This window comes from Aquarana catesbeiana, linkage group LG02 (genome assembly GCF_042186555.1).
Source record: "Aquarana catesbeiana isolate 2022-GZ linkage group LG02, ASM4218655v1, whole genome shotgun sequence".
NCBI lineage: Eukaryota > Metazoa > Chordata > Amphibia > Anura > Ranidae > Aquarana > Aquarana catesbeiana.
This window is the reverse complement of record NC_133325.1, coordinates 15152211-15172028: the sequence shown is the minus strand read 5'-3', so window position 1 is coordinate 15172028 and position 19818 is coordinate 15152211. Positions and strand designations below refer to the sequence as shown.

Here is a 19818-nt window from a genome sequence, read left to right as displayed (position 1 = left end):
TTTTTTTATTTTTTAATAAAGGACTTTCAAAAACTCGTTTACTGTCTCTATTCATTTTTTACCCCATACTCATTTACATGGTTGGGCGGGATCTGGGGGCACCCTTGTAAAAGGAGGCTTCCAGGTTCCCATAAGCCCCCACCTGTGGCTTGGTATAGTTCCTAAGGAGGCGCACGCTTTTGTCCCCCCCCCTTTCCTGGGCTGCTGAGCTACATGCTCAGATAAGGGTCTGGTATGGATTTTGGGGGGGGGGGACCCCCTTTTTTTTGGCATGGGGTTCCCCTTAGAACTCAAACCAGACCCAAGGTGTCTGGTATAGATTGGGGGGGGGGGGCACGCTGTTTTTTTTTTTTTTCAGAATTTTCTATTGCCAGCATTGTTTTGTTTACATTTCAGCTGTCATTACTATTCATTACTATTTCATTAAGGGATTCAGATATATCCGAATCTCCGAATAACCAAAAATTCATCCAAATTCGTATACGAACCAGAACAAATTGCACATGTCTACGTGACGTCCCTCTGGTCTGCAAAGAGTAGAAAATGAGGCAATGAAGTGGACCGCCAACAGTTGAGGAATAAAATTGGAGAACTGTTGGCAGCTTTGATGGATCTCAATTTCTTCTGCGTGTTGCAGATGGAGGGTCAAAGCTTGGCTTGGCCCTGTATGCTTCGAAATAAGCTGAAATTAGAGGTTTGAAGCAGAAAAGCATGGCCTGACAATCAGTATGAACTTTAAGATACAATGAAATCCCTGTGTAGGATGGTGGGTGGTATGTATGTTTGTGAAAGGGGACATGTCTTATACCGCGTACACACGAGTGGACTTTTCGACCGGACTGGTCCGACGGTCTATCCGACGGACTTCAGACAGACTTTCTGAACAAACGGACTTGCCTACACACGATCACACCAAAGTCCAACGGATTCGTATGCGATGACTTACGACCGGACTAAAATAAGTAGCCAATAGCTGCCCTTGCGTCGGTTTTCGGACTAGCATACAGACGAGTGGACTTTTCGATAGGAACTGGGTCCGGCGGAATTCCGACGTAAAGATTTGAAACATGTTCCAAATCTAAAGTCCGTTAGATTTTCGACCTAAAAAGTCAGCTGCAGGTCCGATGAAGCCCACACACGGTCGAATTGTCCGCCGGACTCGGTCCATCGGACTAGTCCGGTCGAAAAGACCGCTTGTGTGTACGCGGCATTAGGCTGTATGGTCATCTAGCTTTATCTTTATCATATTAGAATTGTTAAACTCAGTAAAAAAAAGATATGTCCAAGAAATATTTGTAGCTACATATAATAAAAGAAGAGTCAGACAAAACTTACAATTTATTTATCAAATAGACCAACAACAATACAAGTAGGAAAAGTGTCAATTATTATTAATAGTAAAAATATTTCTTGTAAAAGTACTGGAAATAATGTTCTTGATCTCTTCGGGTTGGCTAAATGTGGCAGATAGGATTGTAGGACAATGAGGAAGACCCCCAGGTCAGGAGTGAGGATCAGCTTTACATAATTGGCTATGTAGACAAACACCCGTGGGATATAAAAAAAGGCGATAACAAATAAATGTGTCATGCATGTATGAAATGCCTTCCACCCACCACCGGAATGGCTCAAGGAGAGAATTGAAAATAAGATGGAGATATAGGATAAAATTATGAGGGCTAGAGTGCCTAAAAGCAACACCAAGGTTATAACCAAAAGAATTTCTCGAGTGGAATTAACATCATCACAAGCCAAGCGCATGACAGTTGAGCTATTGCAGAAGAAGCTGATGACCTTATTTGGACCACAGAATGGGTGTTTGGCAATCATTGTGGTGCCTAAAGTGATAATAGCCAAGGAAAACCACATAAAACTGGAGACATACACAGTCAATTTGATGGTAATTGTAGACGAATACCTCAGCGGATTGCAGATAGCAATGTACCGGTCAAACGCCATCAGCATGAGGATTAAAGGGTCCATTCCAGCCAACCAATGGACCAAATATACTTGCACAAAGCAGGCGAGAAAAGATATTTTTCCGTTATCAAACCAATACTTGGCAATCATTTTAGGCAAGGTAGCCATGTCGAAGAGAAAATCAGAAAATGCTAAGTTGGCAATTAAAATGTACATAGGTTTGTGCAGCTTCTCTTTTAGGATGATCACAATGAACACAGCACCATTGGTGAGAAACATTATGTTGTATATAATAAACAAAAAGAAAGTGAGGCCCGGAACGAAAGGACTGCAAGGAGGGATAGTGTAGGGCCGGGCATGACAGTGTGTCTAAGGGAGACACATATGGGGTTAATGTGGAAAGGAGTAATGGGAGTGGCAAGAAAGGGGAAGGTAAGAAAGAAGTTTTTGCCAAAGGGGAGTGGTTATATTTATAGAGGGGGCGGTGCAAAGGGTCAGTGTGAAGATGAACTTACAGGAGGAGGCAGTTTTTCTCACTGCTCCTCCATGATGGCAGAGATTGAAGCAATACCAGAGTGGCTGCAGAGACAGGCATGGATGGACATGGAGGATGAGGCAGACGGATCCCCGTCAGGTGAGGTGTCCCATCGCAGAGGTCGCGGCCTCCAGCGTGCTTTTCACCAGGGCCTGCATCTAGACCCATTCACCTCCCCAGAAGCCCGACAGAGGAGCGATCGCTTCCCCCCGGCAAAACAGCATCAGCCACAGCTTTCAGCAGGCCCTGGGTGGTCCACACGCCGCCTGCCTAATCCAGTGGGTGGGGCCACGGGCTAACATGGCGCCGGTTCCCCGCACGGACATCGTGGGTCAGGAAGCAGGGCGGCATCCCCATCCGCACACAGCGATCAGAGGGGGGATATGATGAGGGACGGAGAGCCGAGCAGAGACACGGAGGTGGTGGAGCGGGAGATCGGGAAGTCGGTGAGGGGGCGGAGCCTACCGGGACAGCGCTCGGTGGGACAAGATGGCGGAGGAAGAACAACACATGACAGCCAGGACATCGCCAGGTCAGGTCAGTGACGCCGGTCTGGAGAAGGAGGAATTTCGGGGGTGAAGCGGGCCCCACAACTGCCAAGCACCACGGCCTTAGGGATTTCATCTCCCGGGGGGCTTGCTATGCCACCCATCCTGGAACAGGACGAGAGGTCAGAAGGGAAAGCATCAGGGGAGGAGGAACCACTAGTACCAGCGATGGAGAGCAACGCGGCGGCTGTTGGGGGAGCTCCTGGTCAGCCCGGTAAGTCAATGGTTAATTTGTCTTTGTCTGATGCATTGCAGGATGTGTTAGGGGTGGTAGCTGCGGGTACGGTTAGGCCAGCAGTTCCTTTGATACAGTCAGGGGGGGGATACGCTGGGCCAGCAGGGGGCAGGGCACAGGCCTGCCAGTGCGGGGTCCAGTACGCAGCTGACGGATTTATTGGAGGGCCTGCGGGCGTTGTTAGGTAGATTTGAGGCAGCTCCGATACCCGTGCAGTCAGGGGTAGGAGTGGTCACCGAGAAGGCAGGGGAAAAAGGGGATACGGAGAAGGCGGAGAGGACCAATATGGTCAGGACTGCGAACGCGGCAAAGTGCGAGGTATACCTCTACTTCGAGGGCCTGCTGGGAGCTCATCTAAAACAGGAAGTCCGGGATAAGATTTACAAGGGCGAGTATGTGGAGATTTTTCGCTACTGTCATTGGAAAAAATTAACTTGGACAGGGTGAAACCTGATGATTCCAAGAAGGAGAACGAGGAAAGAAGGAGGTACAGGCTTATACCGTGTACATTTGTTAACTGGCTGCAAGCGTTTGCCATTATGGTGAGCGTTATTGGTGAGAAGAACCCCGAGCATTGCTCGGCTTTGTTCTGTTACATGGACGCTATAGGAGGGGCACATAGGGTGTACGGTGGTACTGCTTGGCTTAGATACAACGAGCAGTTCAGACAGTGCAGAGCAGTCCGCCCGTCTCTGCATTGGGATCATAAAGATATTAGCCTCTGGATGAGGCTTATGTCTTCAGCGAGGGCCCCGCCTCAGTTTTTTCAGGGGGAGGCCGGGGGTACACATTCCTCAGGCCTGCCGGCCGGAAAGAAGTGGGGAGTATGCTGGCAGTGCAATGAGGGCTCCTGTAAATTTGGAGCAGCATACAAGTTCAAGCACGAGTGCTCTGGGTGAGGGGGAGCCCATATATTGTCCAGGTGTTTTAAGAGAGGGAAGCATGCCGGTGACTCTGCTCAAAAGAGGGACGACGCCGGTGAGGGTGGAAAGGATGCTTCCTTTTCTAAGTAAGTATCCAGACAGGGAAGCGGCAAAGTTATTGGCTTCGGGGTTTCAGGACGATTTTAAGAACCCGTGTTCGTTGGCGATGGTTCTGCCAAAGGCAAGGAATCTGACATCTGCTTTACAGCATCCGGGGGTGGTGGAGGACAAATTGGGAAGAGAAGTGGCCATGGGGCGCATGGGGGGGGCCCTTTGCCAACAAACCCTGGCAGGATTTGGTGGTGTCACCATTGGGGGTGGTGCCCAAGAAGGAACCGAACAAGTTCCGCGTGATACACCACTTATCTTTTCCAAAAGCCATGTTCGCGGCTTTCAGCTCATTTTTGGAGTGGGTGATTAGGGAGGTTTCCGGCTTAGGTTCAGTCATACATTATTTGGATGACTTTTTGTGTATAGGCCCCCCTGCTTCCTCTGTGTGTGCGATTCTACTTTCCACGTTGCAGCACATTGCAGGCAGGTTTGGTATACCATTGGCCGCAGAAAGAACGGAAGGCCCAACGGCTGAACTTAGCTTTTGGGGATAGTAATAGACTCAATGGCGATGGAGTGCCGATTGCCCAGAGGTAAGTTGGAGGACTTGCAGAAGGAAATTCGGGAAATCCACGGACTGCGGAAAGTTCAGTTGAGGACTCTGCAGTCGTTGCTGGGTAAGTTGAATTTTGCCTGCAGGATCATCCCCATGGGGCAGGTATTGCCGACGGCTGTTGGCAGCCACCGCGGGGGTAAAGGCCCCGACTCATTTTATTCGCCTGACCGGGGAACACAGGGAGGATTTAAAGGTGTGGTATGAGTTTTTTAGCCTCATACAATGACAGGGCGGTGTGGATGTCTGGCCCGGTGAGTAATTTCGATGTAGAGCTGGTTACAGATGCTGCAGGCTCCACGGGCTATGGTGCATTTTTCCAAGGGCAGTGGAGCGTGGACCCCTGGCCGCAGTCTTGGGAGAGGGCGGAGTTCCTTAAGAATTTAGTGCAACTGGAACTTTTCCAGTGGTGCTGGCTTTGGAACTGTGGGGGGAGGCATGCCAGATTCTAAAGTTGAGAATAAATTGTGACAACATGGGAGTAGTGCAGGTGGTCAATCGCATGTCTGCGTCACCACAACCAGTTATACGGCTTTTGCGGAAACTGGTGTTGAGGTGTTTGAGATTAAATATTTTATTTATGCGGTGCACATCCCGGGTGTCGACAATTTGCTAGCTGACTCCTTGTCTCGATTTCAATGGAACAAGTTCAGGGAGCTGGCTCCGGGTGCACAAAAAGAAGGAGTTCCTTGCCCGGACTGGATTTGGGAGCTGCCCTTGGAGTCACCGCGGGATGGATTCGGCAGTCTAAGTGAGTCCACTTGGTCAGCCTACGCGAAGGTATGGAAAGAATGGTCAGGGTTGGTACAGGAGGCAGGGGCTGGGAAAATGGGGTCTGACGGGCGGTTACTGGTATTGTATTTTGTAGCTAGGAACATTGAAAAATGTTTTTTCGGTCTCTTCCATCGATAAAAAAATGACGGGCTTATCGTTTCTTTTCAAATTAATGGGAGGGGAGGACTGGAAAAAAGATTTTGGGTGAAGCAGGCCATAAAGGGTTATCGAAAACAGCATATGTGGAAGGATGTGAGACGGCCTGTCACTTTTGCGAACCTGGGGTCCGTATGTGCGATGTTGGGTTCAATATGTAAATCGCGGTATGAAGTGTTGCTGTTTACAGCAGTGTTCTCGCTAGCATTTTTGGGGTTTTTCGGACAGGGGAGTTGGTTAGCCCATCGAAGTGTTTGGCAGTGGGCCTGTTGGGAGCAAGATGTGCAGGTGGAGGTGGATAGAGTGTGTTTGCGGCTGCGCAGGTCAAAAAACTGATCACCAGGGTAAGGGTGTGGATGTGTCGCTGTTCACATTACCTGGGTCTAGGGTGTGCCCTGTTGAGGCAGTGCGTGAATTTCCGAAGATTAGAACAGATGGGGCAGGGCCATTCCTGAGGCATGAGGATGGGTACTACTTGTCAAAGTTTCAGTTCATATCAATTTTTAGGAAATGTCGTAAAGCAGCTGGGTTGGACGGGGCAGGGTACGCTTCACACTCCTTCCGCATAGGGGCGGCTACAGAAGCTGCCAGATGTGGGTTGGATGAGGCGGCTGTGCGCAGAATTGGAAGATGGGATTTGTGAGATTTCGGTCTTATATTAGGCCTCATTTGGCCGTGAAATAGATATAGATATTTTACAGGAAAAGGAGGGTGCATGTGGGATTCGCATGTTGTGATATGGTTGTGTTAAGTTGACAGGTGTGTTGCTGCCTTTATGTTATTTGTTTGTCGTTTCAGATGGAGGTTCAGTACGCCTTGTCTGGATCATAGGGCACTCCTAGGTGTGTTGGGGGGCCAGGAGAGGAGACGTAAGACCGGATGGCAGGCAATTGGGTATTTTCCAGGAGGGAGGCTTATCGGAGATGGTTGGGGATACCCGGGATGAGGTGGGGTAGAGTGATGGTGGAGGTGGAGAGGTACGTAAGGCTGGATAGACCACCTGACGTGTTAGTGATACATGAGGAATGATTTGGGGATCCGGACAGTCAGGGACCTGATCGCGGATATTAAATCCGATTTCACGCACTTGCGCACTAAATTCCCGGGTACCCCTTTTTGCTGTGGTCTGACATGTTGGCTAGAACGACATGGCGTTGGGCTAGATCTGTGGTGAGCATCAGTAAGACTCGTATCAACAAAGTAGTGGGTAGGTTCGTGGCACAGAATGGGGGTATTGTGATTAGGCACAGAGAGCTTGGAAAAAATGTGGGGCTCTATTTGAGGAGTGATGGAGTTCGTCTCTCTAAGTGGGGATTGACTTATGGCTATGGGTTTACAGGAAGGGATAGAACGGGCCCTGAGGGTGTGGAGGTGCCCTCAAGGGTAAGGTTGTCACCCTTTCGGGCTGTGGCGGTGTTCTTCTGGTGGTCTTTGACGGTGGCAGTAAACGGAGGGATCAAAAAGGGGTGGGGGGCTCATCGTTTGTATGTGCCCCTCCGGTGTATTCCTGAACGGTGGATGGAATACTGGAATGGTTGCACTGTGGGAAGGGGTTGTCTCCGAGCGGTCACAGCTGGAGGCCTATCAGTTTGGAAAAGGTCCCACAGTGCATTGGTGTGGTATGTGGTTATACGTGGTTAAAAGGTGGGTCACCGTCAGAGACCATCAGACTGGGGTTAACAGGTTATGTTATTGTTTATTATATTTATATATACAGTATATATAATATATATATATATATAGTGGTTTGGAGTTATTTAGTTGGTTTGTTTTAATAAAATAGGCTGTTATGGCCATTTTACTCCATAAAATATAAGTGTGGTCTCATTATTTGAGGTGGGTAAGGTACGGGTTGGAGATAAGTGGGTAACAGCGATAAGAATGAAGGGGACATTTAGACTACACTGGTCATGACATCAGCATATAGAATGTCTGAGGGACTCCTGGGAAACCAGTAAGCTCAAATTCAAAATGAGCAGTTTGGTTGGCCATAGAGCGGATGAGATCCTTATCTGTAAGGGTGGAGCAGCTGTGATTGGAGATATCTGTAGAGATAAAATAGAGAACAATTAACAGATGACAACCATGAGTAGGTCTACACTAAATGACTAAAAGTATATATATGGCTAAAAGTACGTGGACACCCCTTTAAGTGATGGAGTTCAAGGGTTTCCAGTGAAGAGAATTATTATTGCTACAGCATACAAAGGCAATTTCAACAATTGTGCATTTCAAATCGTAGTGCTACCCACATAGGAGCCGCTTGAGTATTACCCAGATAGTCCTTACTTCTGCACTAGCAGCTAGGCACAAGGTATTTTCTACAGCCGGGTACACATACTTGAGCTTGTTGAAGTCAAAGACCAGTCTAGGGGTGTTGTTTTGAAGTTTTATTTTAGAGGAACTTGGATAGGGTAGGGGATTTGCAGTAGGATACTGCAGAACAAAACTACACAACTTGAGGACTCTAGCTGATCTAGAAATGAGCAGTAGGTGAAGTCCCTTGCTGGGATCAGATGACAGACTTCTCCTGTATGGCAGTTTAGAAATACAAAATATGAGCAAAGTCCCTTGTAGTAAGTGACAGGTAGACAAAGATCTTCAGATCACCATCCAGTGATCTCTTTAATTAGACCCTTGGCTGACTGTCTTAGCAGAAATTGGTAGCCAAAAGAACCAGGCCCCTGGATCTTTGGTCTGTACTAACAGGAGTCTCAAACAGATACTCTCAGGTATGCCTCCCCTTCAGTCAGTTCTTCATAAGTACCAGGGCCACACTTCCATTTCAGCTTCAGGCCCTCAGGTCACCAACCTGAGGCCACATGGCAGCAAGTGCCAGGGGTGGCAAGCCTGCCCCACCCCTGGCTGGTGCAATCCACTATCTGGGAAGGACTCAGAGCTCAAATGTTCCTGGAATATTTAGGCCAGTCACAGCATGCTCAGGGGTACCTCCCCTGTAATTGGTAGAGACTGCGTATATTGTACATGGTTCATGCTGCCTATTTGCCCAGCTCTCATCTATGTTCTAGAAACCTCTACTCATTTTTAGAAGGTGGGAGAAGCCCAAGCAAACTCAGCAGCACCAGAACACAAGGAGCAGTCCTATCTAATGAACTGTAGCATTCTGTTAAGCAGAAATGCTGAGGATAGATTTGCCTCTAGTCCGACCGTTAGGCAGAGGGGAAAACTACACTAGTCTAAATATTTACAGTACACCTTAGCACCTATGCTAGGAGGGATATATCTTGGGATATCAATTTGGTGAAGACCCTTTTCTGTTCGAGCATGACGGTGCCCCTGTGTACAAAGCCGACTTCATAAAGGCATGGTTTGACCAGTTTGGTGCTGAGGAACCTCAGTGACTTTCACAGAACCCTTGGGTTGAATTGGAAGGCCAATTGTGAGCCAGGTCTTCTTGTCCAACATCAGTACCTGACCTCACAAATTGGCACAGATTCCCACAGACAAACCTTCCCAGATGAGCTAAGCATGTTATAGCAACAAAAGTGGTGGGTGGTGTTGGGTAACTCCATGGAAATGACCATGGTTCTAGCATGTGGTGTCCAACTTATATAGGTGTGATGTTCAGTTGTCCACAAACATTTAGGCAAACAAACCTTTGAGATATTCTCCTAGATTCTGATGACACATGATTGTACCGTCTAGGTGAGTGTGCATCGAGTCTGTGTAATATTTCAGAATTTACTCTGTGAAAGTATACACTGATTTTAATTTCCTAATTATACATGTAGCACCTACCCCAATTTACCAGGAGCCTGGTGATGACTAGAAGGGTTGGGAGGGCTGACATAATTTCGCAAGGTGCAGGTTACTAGGCATGGTGGGCGATGAGCAAAAAAGTAAGTTGGGTACCAATCACTTTTATGCTTAAACAAGAGAGAAGTTTATTTCTCAAACAGGAAAAACGTGGGAGAAAGGGGATAGGGCACAGGACACCCTTAGTAACGATCAGCAAATAGACAGACTGGCAGACTCCTTAGCGAAAAATAGGTGAGATAAGGTAGATAGCAGTACAGGAAAAGAGCCTTTAAGCTGAACCAGCACATATGTACTTTGTAGGATAGGCTGTCTCCCTTAGTAACTGAACTTTACTCACTGCTAGGGATGAGCCGAACACCCCCCTGTTCGGTTCGCACCAGAACATGCGAACAGGAAAAAAGTTCGTTCGAACATGCGAACACCGTTAAAGTCTATGGGACACGAACATGAATAATCAAAAGTGCTAATTTTCAAGGCTTATATGCAAGTTATTGTCATAAAAAGTGTTTGGGGACCTGGGTCCTGCCCCAGGGGACATGGATCAATGCAAAAAAAAGTTTTAAAAACGGCCGTTTTTTCAGGAGCAGTGATTTTAATAATACTTAAAGTCAATCAATAAAAGTGTAATATCCCTTTAAATTTCGTACCTGGGGGGTGTCTATAGTGTGCCTGTAAAGGGGCGCATGTTTCCTGTGTTTAGAACAGTCTGACAGCAAAATGACATTTTGAAGGAAAAAACTCATTTAAAACTACCCGCGGCTATTGCATTGCCGACAATACACATAGAAGTTCATTGATAAAAACGGCATGGGAATTCCCCAAAGGGGAACCCAGAACCAAAATTAAAAAAAAAAAATGACGTGGGGGTCCCCCTAAATTCCATACCAGGCCCTTCAGGTCTGGTATGGGTATTAAGGGGAACCCCGGCCAAAATTAAAAAAAAAAAATGACGTTGGGTTCCCCCTAAATTCCATACCAGACCCTTCAGGTCTGGTATGGATTTTAAGGGGAACCCCGCGCCAAAAAAAAAAAAAAAACGGCGTGGGGTCCCCCCAAAAATCCATACCAGACCCTTATCCGAGCACGCAACCTGGCAGGCCGCAGGAAAAGAGGGGGGGACGAGCGTGCGGCCCCCCCCTCCCTCCTGAACCGTACCAGGCCACATGCCCTCAACATTGGGAGGGTGCTTTGGGGTAGCCCCCCAAAACACCTTGTCCCCATGTTGATGAGGACAAGGGCCTCATCCCCACAACCCTGGCCGGTGGTTGTGGGGGTCTGTGGGCGGGGGGCTTATCGGAATCGGGAAGCCCCCTTTAACAAGGTGACCCCCAGATCCCGGCCCCCCCCCTGTGTGAAATGGTAAGGGGGTACATAAGTACCCCTACCATTTCACGAAAAAAGTGTCAAAAATGTTAAAAATGACAAGAGACAGTTTTTGACAATTCCTTTATTTAAATGCTTCTTCTTTCTTCTATCTTGCTTCATCTTCTGGTTCTTCTGGCTCTTCTGGTTCTTCTGGTTCTTCCTCCGGCGTTCTCGTCCAGCATCTCCTCCGCGGCGTCTTCTGTCTTCTTCTCCTCGGGCCGCTCCGCACCCATGGCATGGGGGGGAGGCTCCCGCTCTTCTCTTCTTCTCTTCTTCTTTTCTTCTTTTCTTCTTTTCTTCTCTTCTTTTCTTCTCTTCTTCTCTTCTTCTTCATTTTCTTCTCCGGGCCGCTCCGCAATCCATGCTGGCATGGAGGGAGGCTCCCGCTGTGTGACGGCGCTCCTCGTCTGACAGTTCTTAAATAACGGGGGGCGGGGCCACCCGGTGACCCCGCCCCCCTCTGACGCACGGTGACTTGACGGGACTTCCCTGTGACGTCACGGGGAATGCCACAGGGAAGTCCCGTCAAGTCACCGTGCGTCAGAGGGGGGCGGGGTCACCGGGTGGCCCCGCCCCCCCCGTTATTTAAGAACTGTCAGACGAGGAGCGCCGTCACACAGCGGGAGCCTCCCTCCATGCCAGCATGGATTGCGGAGCGGCCCGGAGAAGAAAATGAAGAAGAAGAGAAGAAGAGAAGAAAAGAAGAAAAGAAGAAAAGAAGAAGAGAAGAAGAGAAGAGCGGGAGCCTCCCCCCCATGCCATGGGTGCGGAGCGGCCCGAGGAGAAGAAGACAGAAGACGCCGCGGAGGAGATGCTGGACGAGAACGCCGGAGGAAGAACCAGAAGAACCAGAAGAGCCAGAAGAACCAGAAGATGAAGCAAGATAGAAGAAAGAAGAAGCATTTAAATAAAGGAATTGTCAAAAACTGTCTCTTGTCATTTTTAACATTTTTGACACTTTTTTCGTGAAATGGTAGGGGTACTTATGTACCCCCTTACCATTTCACACACGGGGGGGGCCGGGATCTGGGGGTCACCTTGTTAAAGGGGGCTTCCCGATTCCGATAAGCCCCCCGCCCGCAGACCCCCACAACCACCGGCCAGGGTTGTGGGGATGAGGCCCTTGTCCTCATCAACATGGGGACAAGGTGTTTTGGGGGGCTACCCCAAAGCACCCTCCCAATGTTGAGGGCATGTGGCCTGGTACGGTTCAGGAGGGAGGGGGGCCGCACTCTTGTCCCCCCCTCTTTTCCTGCGGCCTGCCAGGTTGCGTGCTCGGATAAGGGTCTGGTATGGATTTTTGGGGGGACCCCACGCCGTTTTTTTTTTTTTTTTTGGCGCGGGGTTCCCCTTAAAATCCATACCAGACCTGAAGGGTCTGGTATGGAATTTAGGGGGAACCCAACGTCATTTTTTTTTTTAAATTTTGGCCGGGGTTCCCCTTAATATCCATACCAGACCTGAAGGGCCTGGTATGGAATTTAGGGGGACCCCCACGTCATTTTTTTTTTTTAATTTTGGTTCGGGGTTCCCCTTTGGGGAATTCCCATGCCGTTTTTATCAATGAACTTCTATGTGTATTGTCGGCAATGCAATAGCCGCGGGTAGTTTTAAATGAGTTTTTTCCTTCAAAATGTCATTTTGCTGTCAGACTGTTCTAAACACAGGAAACATGCGCCCCTTTACAGGCACACTATAGACACCCCCCAGGTACGAAATTTAAAGGGATATTACACTTTTATTGATTGACTTTAAGTATTATTAAAATCACTGCTCCTGAAAAAACGGCCGTTTTTAAAACTTTTTTTTGCATTGATCCATGTCCCCTGGGGCAGGACCCAGGTCCCCAAACACTTTTTATGACAATAACTTGCATATTAGCCTTTAAAATTAGCACTTTTGATTTCTCCCATAGACTTTTAAAGGGTGTTCCGCGGCATTCGAATTTGCCGCGAACACCCCAAATTGTTCGCTGTTCGGTGAACTTGCGAACAGCCAATGTTCGAGTCGAACATGAGTTCGACTCGAACTCGAAGCTCATCCCTACTCACTGCATCATACTGAATTATCTTGGATGCGTTCTCTCTTGAAGCTCTCCCAGCCACCTCATGGAGCCCCGGTCTGTGAAGAGTCACCTCTGGTGCTTCCTTAGAACTCCATCCCTCTCAGAATTGTTTTTGGATGCTGAGCAGGAATCAGCAGAATCTTAGACACCTTGATAGGCCTCAGACAGGCCTAGAAGCCAGCGGCCACCTGGATAGGCCTCAGACTTCAGGCCTAGCAGCCAGGAGCTGTTTCACACACACACCCACTCAGGCCGCAGCCCCAGGCGGGAAGACTAATATCGATAGCAGAAAAAACGCTCCTGCGCACAAGTGGATAACCAGACAGTCTATGTGTCATGATGATAAATGTCACAGGCCTTGCTGCCCTCAAGGATAGGGGTATCCTAGTAGTCAAAAAGAAAAGAAAAACAAGGGAGCACCAGCCTTGTGCATTATCCTTTGGATGTATTTTATTAAAAGTAGATAAAAGGAAAACTACTCACAAACATCTATGGCAATCTTGCAATGTAAATAGTCTCCGAATGACAGCAATAGGTATAGGACAAATGATGAACTCCAGAGGTCACGGAGGAGATAACAGGGGCCACTGCCGGCTGACGCGCTTTGAAGGATAACCTTCTACCTCAGAGCCCAGCCCCCTGAGGTAGAAGAGGGCACGCTAGTACTCCAAGTACATTTTGGGCCACCTCCAGCCAGTGGCCCACACCTGGCACAGCACTTCATAGGTATGATTGCATAGGTATGATTGCTTTGCCATTCCATGGTTGTACACGTTGTATGATCAGGGTAAAAACGGCCTTATGCTGAAAAAATAACCAAATATTTTTCATGATAAAAAAATTTAAATGATAAACAAATGCTAATCTTGAAATAAATAAACTCTTTTTCTGAGGAATCAGAAGGTGTTAAGGCCTAGAATTTACTTTTTTTCTATGGGTGGTTTCCAGATTACATTGCCGCCCCTGTCCATGCTTGAGTCAACTGGGCTGAGATGGCATTAAAATAAAAAAAAATAAAAAACCAAAAGAAGATAAATATAACAAAATAAATCTCTCCATAGTATATACAAACCAGGAGATGAAAAGTGGCGCTACCCCCTTAAAGTGGGCTTGAGGCGAGTGCTAACACCCCCTCAAATGATGTGGAGTATACCCTATATATCCTAGATCACAGTGAAAGAAGTGATACAAAAACTACAATCAAAACATACAATAAAAATACTAGAGAAATACTAGAAGGGCAAGTGAAGAGACAACTCAAAAAAAGTCCACATAAATTGTGAAGTGATGTATTATTATTATTATACAGGATTTATATAGCGCCGACAGTTTACGCAGCGCTTTACAACAACATTAGGGCAGACAGTACAAGTACAATACAATTCAATACAGGAGGAATCAGAGGGCCCTGCTCATTAGAGCTTACAATCTAGGAGGGAGGGTCAAGTTATACAAAAGGGTAATAGCTGTGGGGGATGAGCTAATGGAGAAAATAATGCAGTTGTTAGATGGAGGCAGGATAGGCTTCTCTGAAGAGGAAAGTCTTCAGGGATCGCCTAAAAGTGGATAAATTTGGAGACAGTCTGACAGATTGGGGTAGGGAATTCCAGAGGATGGGTGAGGCTCGGGAGAAGTCCTGGAGGCGGATATGGGAGGAGGTGATGAGGGAGCTAGAGAGCAGGAGATCTTGGGAGGAACGGAGATGGCGTTTAGGTTGGTATTTTGAGACTAGGTTAGTGATGTAGCTGGGGGCACAGTTGTGGATGGCTTTGTAACTTATTGTTAGTATTTTTAATTTAATTTGTTGGGCGAGTGGTAGCCAATGGAGGGATTGGCAGAGAGGGGTAGCAGACACTGATCGGTTTGTAAGGTGGATGAGTCTGGCAGCAGCATTCATGATGGACTGAAGGGGGGATAGTCTATTTAAAGGTAAGCCAATGAGGAGTGAGTTGCAGTAGTCAAGGCGAGAGATAACCAGGGAGTGAATCAGGAGCTTTGTAGTTTCACTGGTTAGAAAGGGACGTAGTTTAGAGATGTTGCGGAGGTTGAGGCGGCAAGCTTTGGAAAGTGATTGGATGTGGGGCTGAAAGGAGAGTTTAGAATCTAGGATAACACCTAGCACCCTGACATGTGGGGACGGGTGGATGGTTTTGCCATTGCTCTTCACAGAGAAGTCAGGGGAAGAGGCACGTGGGGGAGGAAATATTATAAGCTCGGTTTTGGACAAGTTGAGTTTGAGGAAGTGGTGTGACATCCATACAGATATGTCGGTTAGTAAGTTAGTGATGCGTGAGGAGACTGATGGAGTGAGTTGAGGGGTGGAGAGATAGATTTGTGTGTCATCAGCATAGAAATGATATTGAAAGCCATGAGAGGCTATCAGCTGACCCAGGGAAGAGGTGTAGATTGAAAATAAAAGAGGTCCAAGAACAGAACCTTGGGGGATCCCGACAGAGAAGGGAAGAGGAGTGGAGGAAGTAGAATTGTAAGTGACACTGAAGGTGCGTTGGGATAGGTAGGATGAGAGCCACTGAAGAGCACAGTCACGGAGACCGATGGAGTGAAGTTTTTTGAGGAGGAGGGGGTGGTCAACCGTGTCAAAGGCAGCTGAAAGATCCAGAAGTAGGAGTACAGAATAGTGTCCGTTGGTTTTTGCAGTTAGTAGGTCATTTGTGAGTTTTAAAAGAGCAGTTTCTGTGGAGTGTTGAGGGCGAAATCCAGATTGAAGGGGATCAAGAAGGTTGTTTTTAATGAGGTGGTCACTCAGTTGGTTGTAAACCAGGCGTTCAAGGAGTTTAGAGGAAAAGGGGAGCAAGGAGATAGGGCGTAGGTTGTTAAGATTGGTAGGGTCCAAGGATGGTTTTTTGAGTATGGGAGTGACCAGTGCATGTTTTAGAGCATCGGGGAAGACGCCAGAGGTGAGGGAGAGATTGAAGATGTGGGTTAGAGAGTGTAGGATGGGGTCAGAGGGTGACCGTAGCATTTGAGAGGGAACAGGGTCCAGGGGACAGGTAGTTAGGTGGGCGATAGAAAGGAGTTTAGCAACTTCGTCTGGAGTAGTAGATTTGAATAGAGGTAGTGTCAGTTGTATCTGTTGACATGGGGTCTTAGCTGGGGGAGATACCTGTAGAGTGGAGATTTCATCACGGATTGTATCAATCTTGTTTTTGAAGTGATTAGCGATTTCCTGGGCAGTGAGTAAATCAGTGGGGGGAGGCGGTGGAGGACAAAGTAGAGAGTTGAAGGTAGAGAAGAGTTTACAGGGACTGGATGAGAAGGTATTAATAAGAGTTGTAAAATAGGTTTGCTTGGCAGTGTGGAGGAAAGAATAGTATTTTTGGAGGGCAGATTTGTATTGGTTGAAGTCTTTGAGAGACTTGGTCTTGCGCCACAGACGCTCAAGAGCGCGACTACGTTTTTTGAGAATTTTAGTGTCATCTGTTTGCCAGGGTTGTAGGGGTCGAGGCCTGATTCTGCGTGTAGTGAGGGGAGCGAGCTTGTCCAGGGTGGAGGACAGAGATTTATTGTAGATGGATATGGCTTGGTTGGGGCAGGACAGGGGGGAGATTTTGTCGTAGAGGTGGTCGGTAGCAGAGTAGAGGAGAGAGGAGTTGAAGTTGCGAAAGTTTCTACGGGTGACGGTTAGGCGATTGGAGGGAAAGGTGGTGGAAGACAGGGGGAGAGAGAAACTAATAAGGTGGTGGTCGGAGAGAGGAAAAGGATTGTTTGAGAAGTTGCATGGAGTGCATAGGTAAGAGAATACAAGGTCAAGGGTGTTGCCATCAGAGTGAGTAGAAGCCTGTACCCATTGCTTCAGGTCAAATGAAGAGGTTAGACTAAGAAGTTTAGAAGTAGCAGGAATGTTTGTATTAGCAGGGATGTTGAAATCACCGAGAAGGATTGTGGGAATTTCAGAAGAGAGAAAGTAGGGTAGCCAGGCAGAAAACTCATCAAGGAAAGTCGATAATGGTCCAGGGGGCCGGTAGATCACAGCAATTCTTAGGGAAGTGGGAGAGAATAGACGTATACAGTGGGCTTCGAATGATGAGAGTGAAAAAGAGGGAGGAGGGTGAATAACCTGGAAGGTGCTCTGGGGGGATAGGAGGAATCCCACTCCACCTCCCTTGCGTCCATTAGGCCTGGGGGAGTGAGTCCAGTGAAGGCCACCCTGGGAGAGGGAAGCAGGAGAAGGGGTGTCATATTCGTGGAGCCAGGTTTCTGTGAGAGCAAGTAGATTAAAGGAATTAGTGATAAAGAGGTCATGAACAGCAGTGAGTTTGTTGCAGATAGAGCGGGCGTTCCAGAGGGCGCAGGAGAGAGAAAAAGTAGAGAAAAAGTTCCAAAAATGCAGGTGTCTCCAATCCACAAAATGCTGTTGACCCGTGTCCACCACACTTCAGTGACGTGATTCCACTCCCTTGTGAATTGCAAACTCACCAGCTGATAAGGCCTCCCACTCTCGTGTTTGGCAAGAAACCTCAACCCACTCACATGGGGGTTATCATGCGACCAATGGTATCCACTGCTAAGTGCACCGAAAACTTTCAGTTCGTGGATGGGTCTTCACTCCAAGGTTTTAACAGTCCTTGTTGAATATTTTAGCAGACTCCCAGCTCTCCAAAACAGGTGTCTGCTCCACACAACTCCTCCTCACCACCACACCTAACACTACTTCACACAGGAAGTAGTGTTAGGTGTGGTGGTAAGGAGGAGTTGTGTGGAGAAGACACCTGTTTTGGAGAGCTGGGAGTCTGCAAAAATCAAGGACTGTTAAAACCTTCGGGTGAAGACCCATCCACGAACTGAAAGTGTTCAGTGCACTTAGCAGTGGATACCATTGTACCATTGGTCGCATGAGAGATTGGTCGCATTGGTCCCATGTGAGTGGGTTGAGGTTTCTTGCCGGCCAAACACGAGAGTGGGAGGCCTTATAAGCTGGTGAGTTTGCAATTCACAAGGGAGTGGAATCACGTCACTGAGGTGTGGTGGACACGGGTCAACAGCATTTTGTGGATTGGAGACACCTGCATTTTTGGAACTTTTTCTCTACATCACTTCACAATTTATGTGGACTTTTTTTGAGTTTTCTCCATTTTTCCATTTTTATTTCACATATAGTCTTATATTTTTAGATCTTTTTAATATTGTTTCACAGTTTACTCATCTAATATCTTATTGATTTTTTTGAGTGTATTTTTTTGGTATCACGATACCGGATTATATTCATTTATCACAGGGTGTCAAAAGGAGTCATTGTAGTCATTCACACACTACTCCTTTCACCTGCTTCTAGTGTCATGCTAAATCATGCTTGATATGCATTAGTTGGTATTCATGTGTATTGCACCATTAGCAGGTGTTTACTTGTGTGGTTGTGGTTGTGTGGTTACTCACTTCACTTGCCCTTCTAGTATTTCTTTTATTGTATGTTGTGATTGTAGTTTTTGTATCACTTCTTTCACTGTGATCTAGGATATATAGGGTATACTCCACATCATTTGAGGGGGTGTTAGCACTCGCCTCAAGCCCACTTTAAGGGGGTAGCGCCACTTTTCATCTCCTTGTGTCCTTTTCTTAGGGGTGATTCAGATTTTCCATATATATTCTTTAAAGTGGCAGCTTTCATTGGGTCATTCTTTACCATACAGAGCGCAGTGGTGGTAGGACGGGATTTGGCGGCTTTTTTCTTGTCCACCTACAGTTTTTATATATACAAACCAGGTCCAAACCTGCCTGACTCTATGTGAAAAAGTAATTGCTTCCCCTTGTTAAATCATGAATAAACTGCAATTAAGGACTTTTTTTGGAAAGCTGAGTTAAATTTCACTTGCCACACCCAGGCATGATTACTGCCAGACTGGTTGAATCAAGAAATCACTTAAATAGAAGCTGTGTGACAAAGTTAACCACTTCCCGCCCGCCCTATAGCGGATTGACGTCCGGGAAGTGGTTCTGTTATCCTGACTGGACGTCATATGACGTCCAGCAGGATAACATGCCGCAGCGCGCCCCCGGGGGCGCGCATCGCGGCGATCGGTGGAGCGGTGTGTCAGTCTGACACACCGCTACACTGATCTTGGTAAAAAGCCTCCGGCGGAGGCTCTTTACCACGTGATCAGCCGTGTCCAATCACGGCTGATCACGCTGTCAATAGGAAGAGCCGTTGATCGGCTCTTCCTCACTCGCGTCTGACAGACGCAAGTAGAGGAGAGCCGATCGGCGGCTCTCCTGGCAGGGGGGGTCTGCGCTGATTGTTTATTAGCGCAGCCCCCCCTCAGATCACCCCACTGGACTACCAGCGATGCCACTAGGACCACCAGGGAAGGGGCAACGTGGATGGCCAGGTATGTACCCCATGGCCATCCACATGTGCCCAATCTGTGCCAATCAGCGCCCACAAATGGGCACTGATTGGCACTATTATGTCAATGATATGCCCAGATCTGCCCAGCAATGCTTTATCAGTGCCACCTGTCATTGCCCATCTGTGCCACCTGTCATTGCCCATCGGTGCCACCTGTCATTGCCCATCGGTGCCACCTGTCAGTGCCCATCTGTGCCCATCAGTGCCCACCTATCAGTGCCCATCAGTGCCACACATCAGTGCCACACATAAGTACCCATCATTGCCACCCATATATACCAATCAATGCCACCTACGAGTGCCCATCAGTGCCGTCTATGTGTGCCCATCTGTGCCACCTATGAGTGCCCATCAGTGCCGCATACCAGTGCCACCTATCAGTGCCCATCAGTGCCACCTATCAGTGCCGCCTATCAGTGCCCATCATCAGTGCCCGTTAGTGCCACCTCATCAGTGCCACCTCATTGGTGCCACCTCATCGGTGCCCAT

At 47.7% G+C, this 19818-nt stretch overlaps 1 protein-coding gene across 1 annotated transcript; it reads right to left on the bottom strand.

Annotated features, from left to right (window-relative positions):
- Positions 1 to 1338: 1338 nt before the first annotated feature.
- Positions 1339 to 7747, bottom strand: LOC141126427 (olfactory receptor 2A12-like). Its single transcript, XM_073612369.1, has 2 exons — positions 7668 to 7747; positions 1339 to 2227 (listed from the first exon to the last, which is right to left on the bottom strand). The coding sequence occupies exons 1-2, from the start codon at positions 7745 to 7747 to the stop codon at positions 1339 to 1341; spliced, it is 969 nt and encodes a 322-aa protein (XP_073468470.1).
- Between the last annotated feature and the right edge of the window lie 12071 nt (positions 7748 to 19818).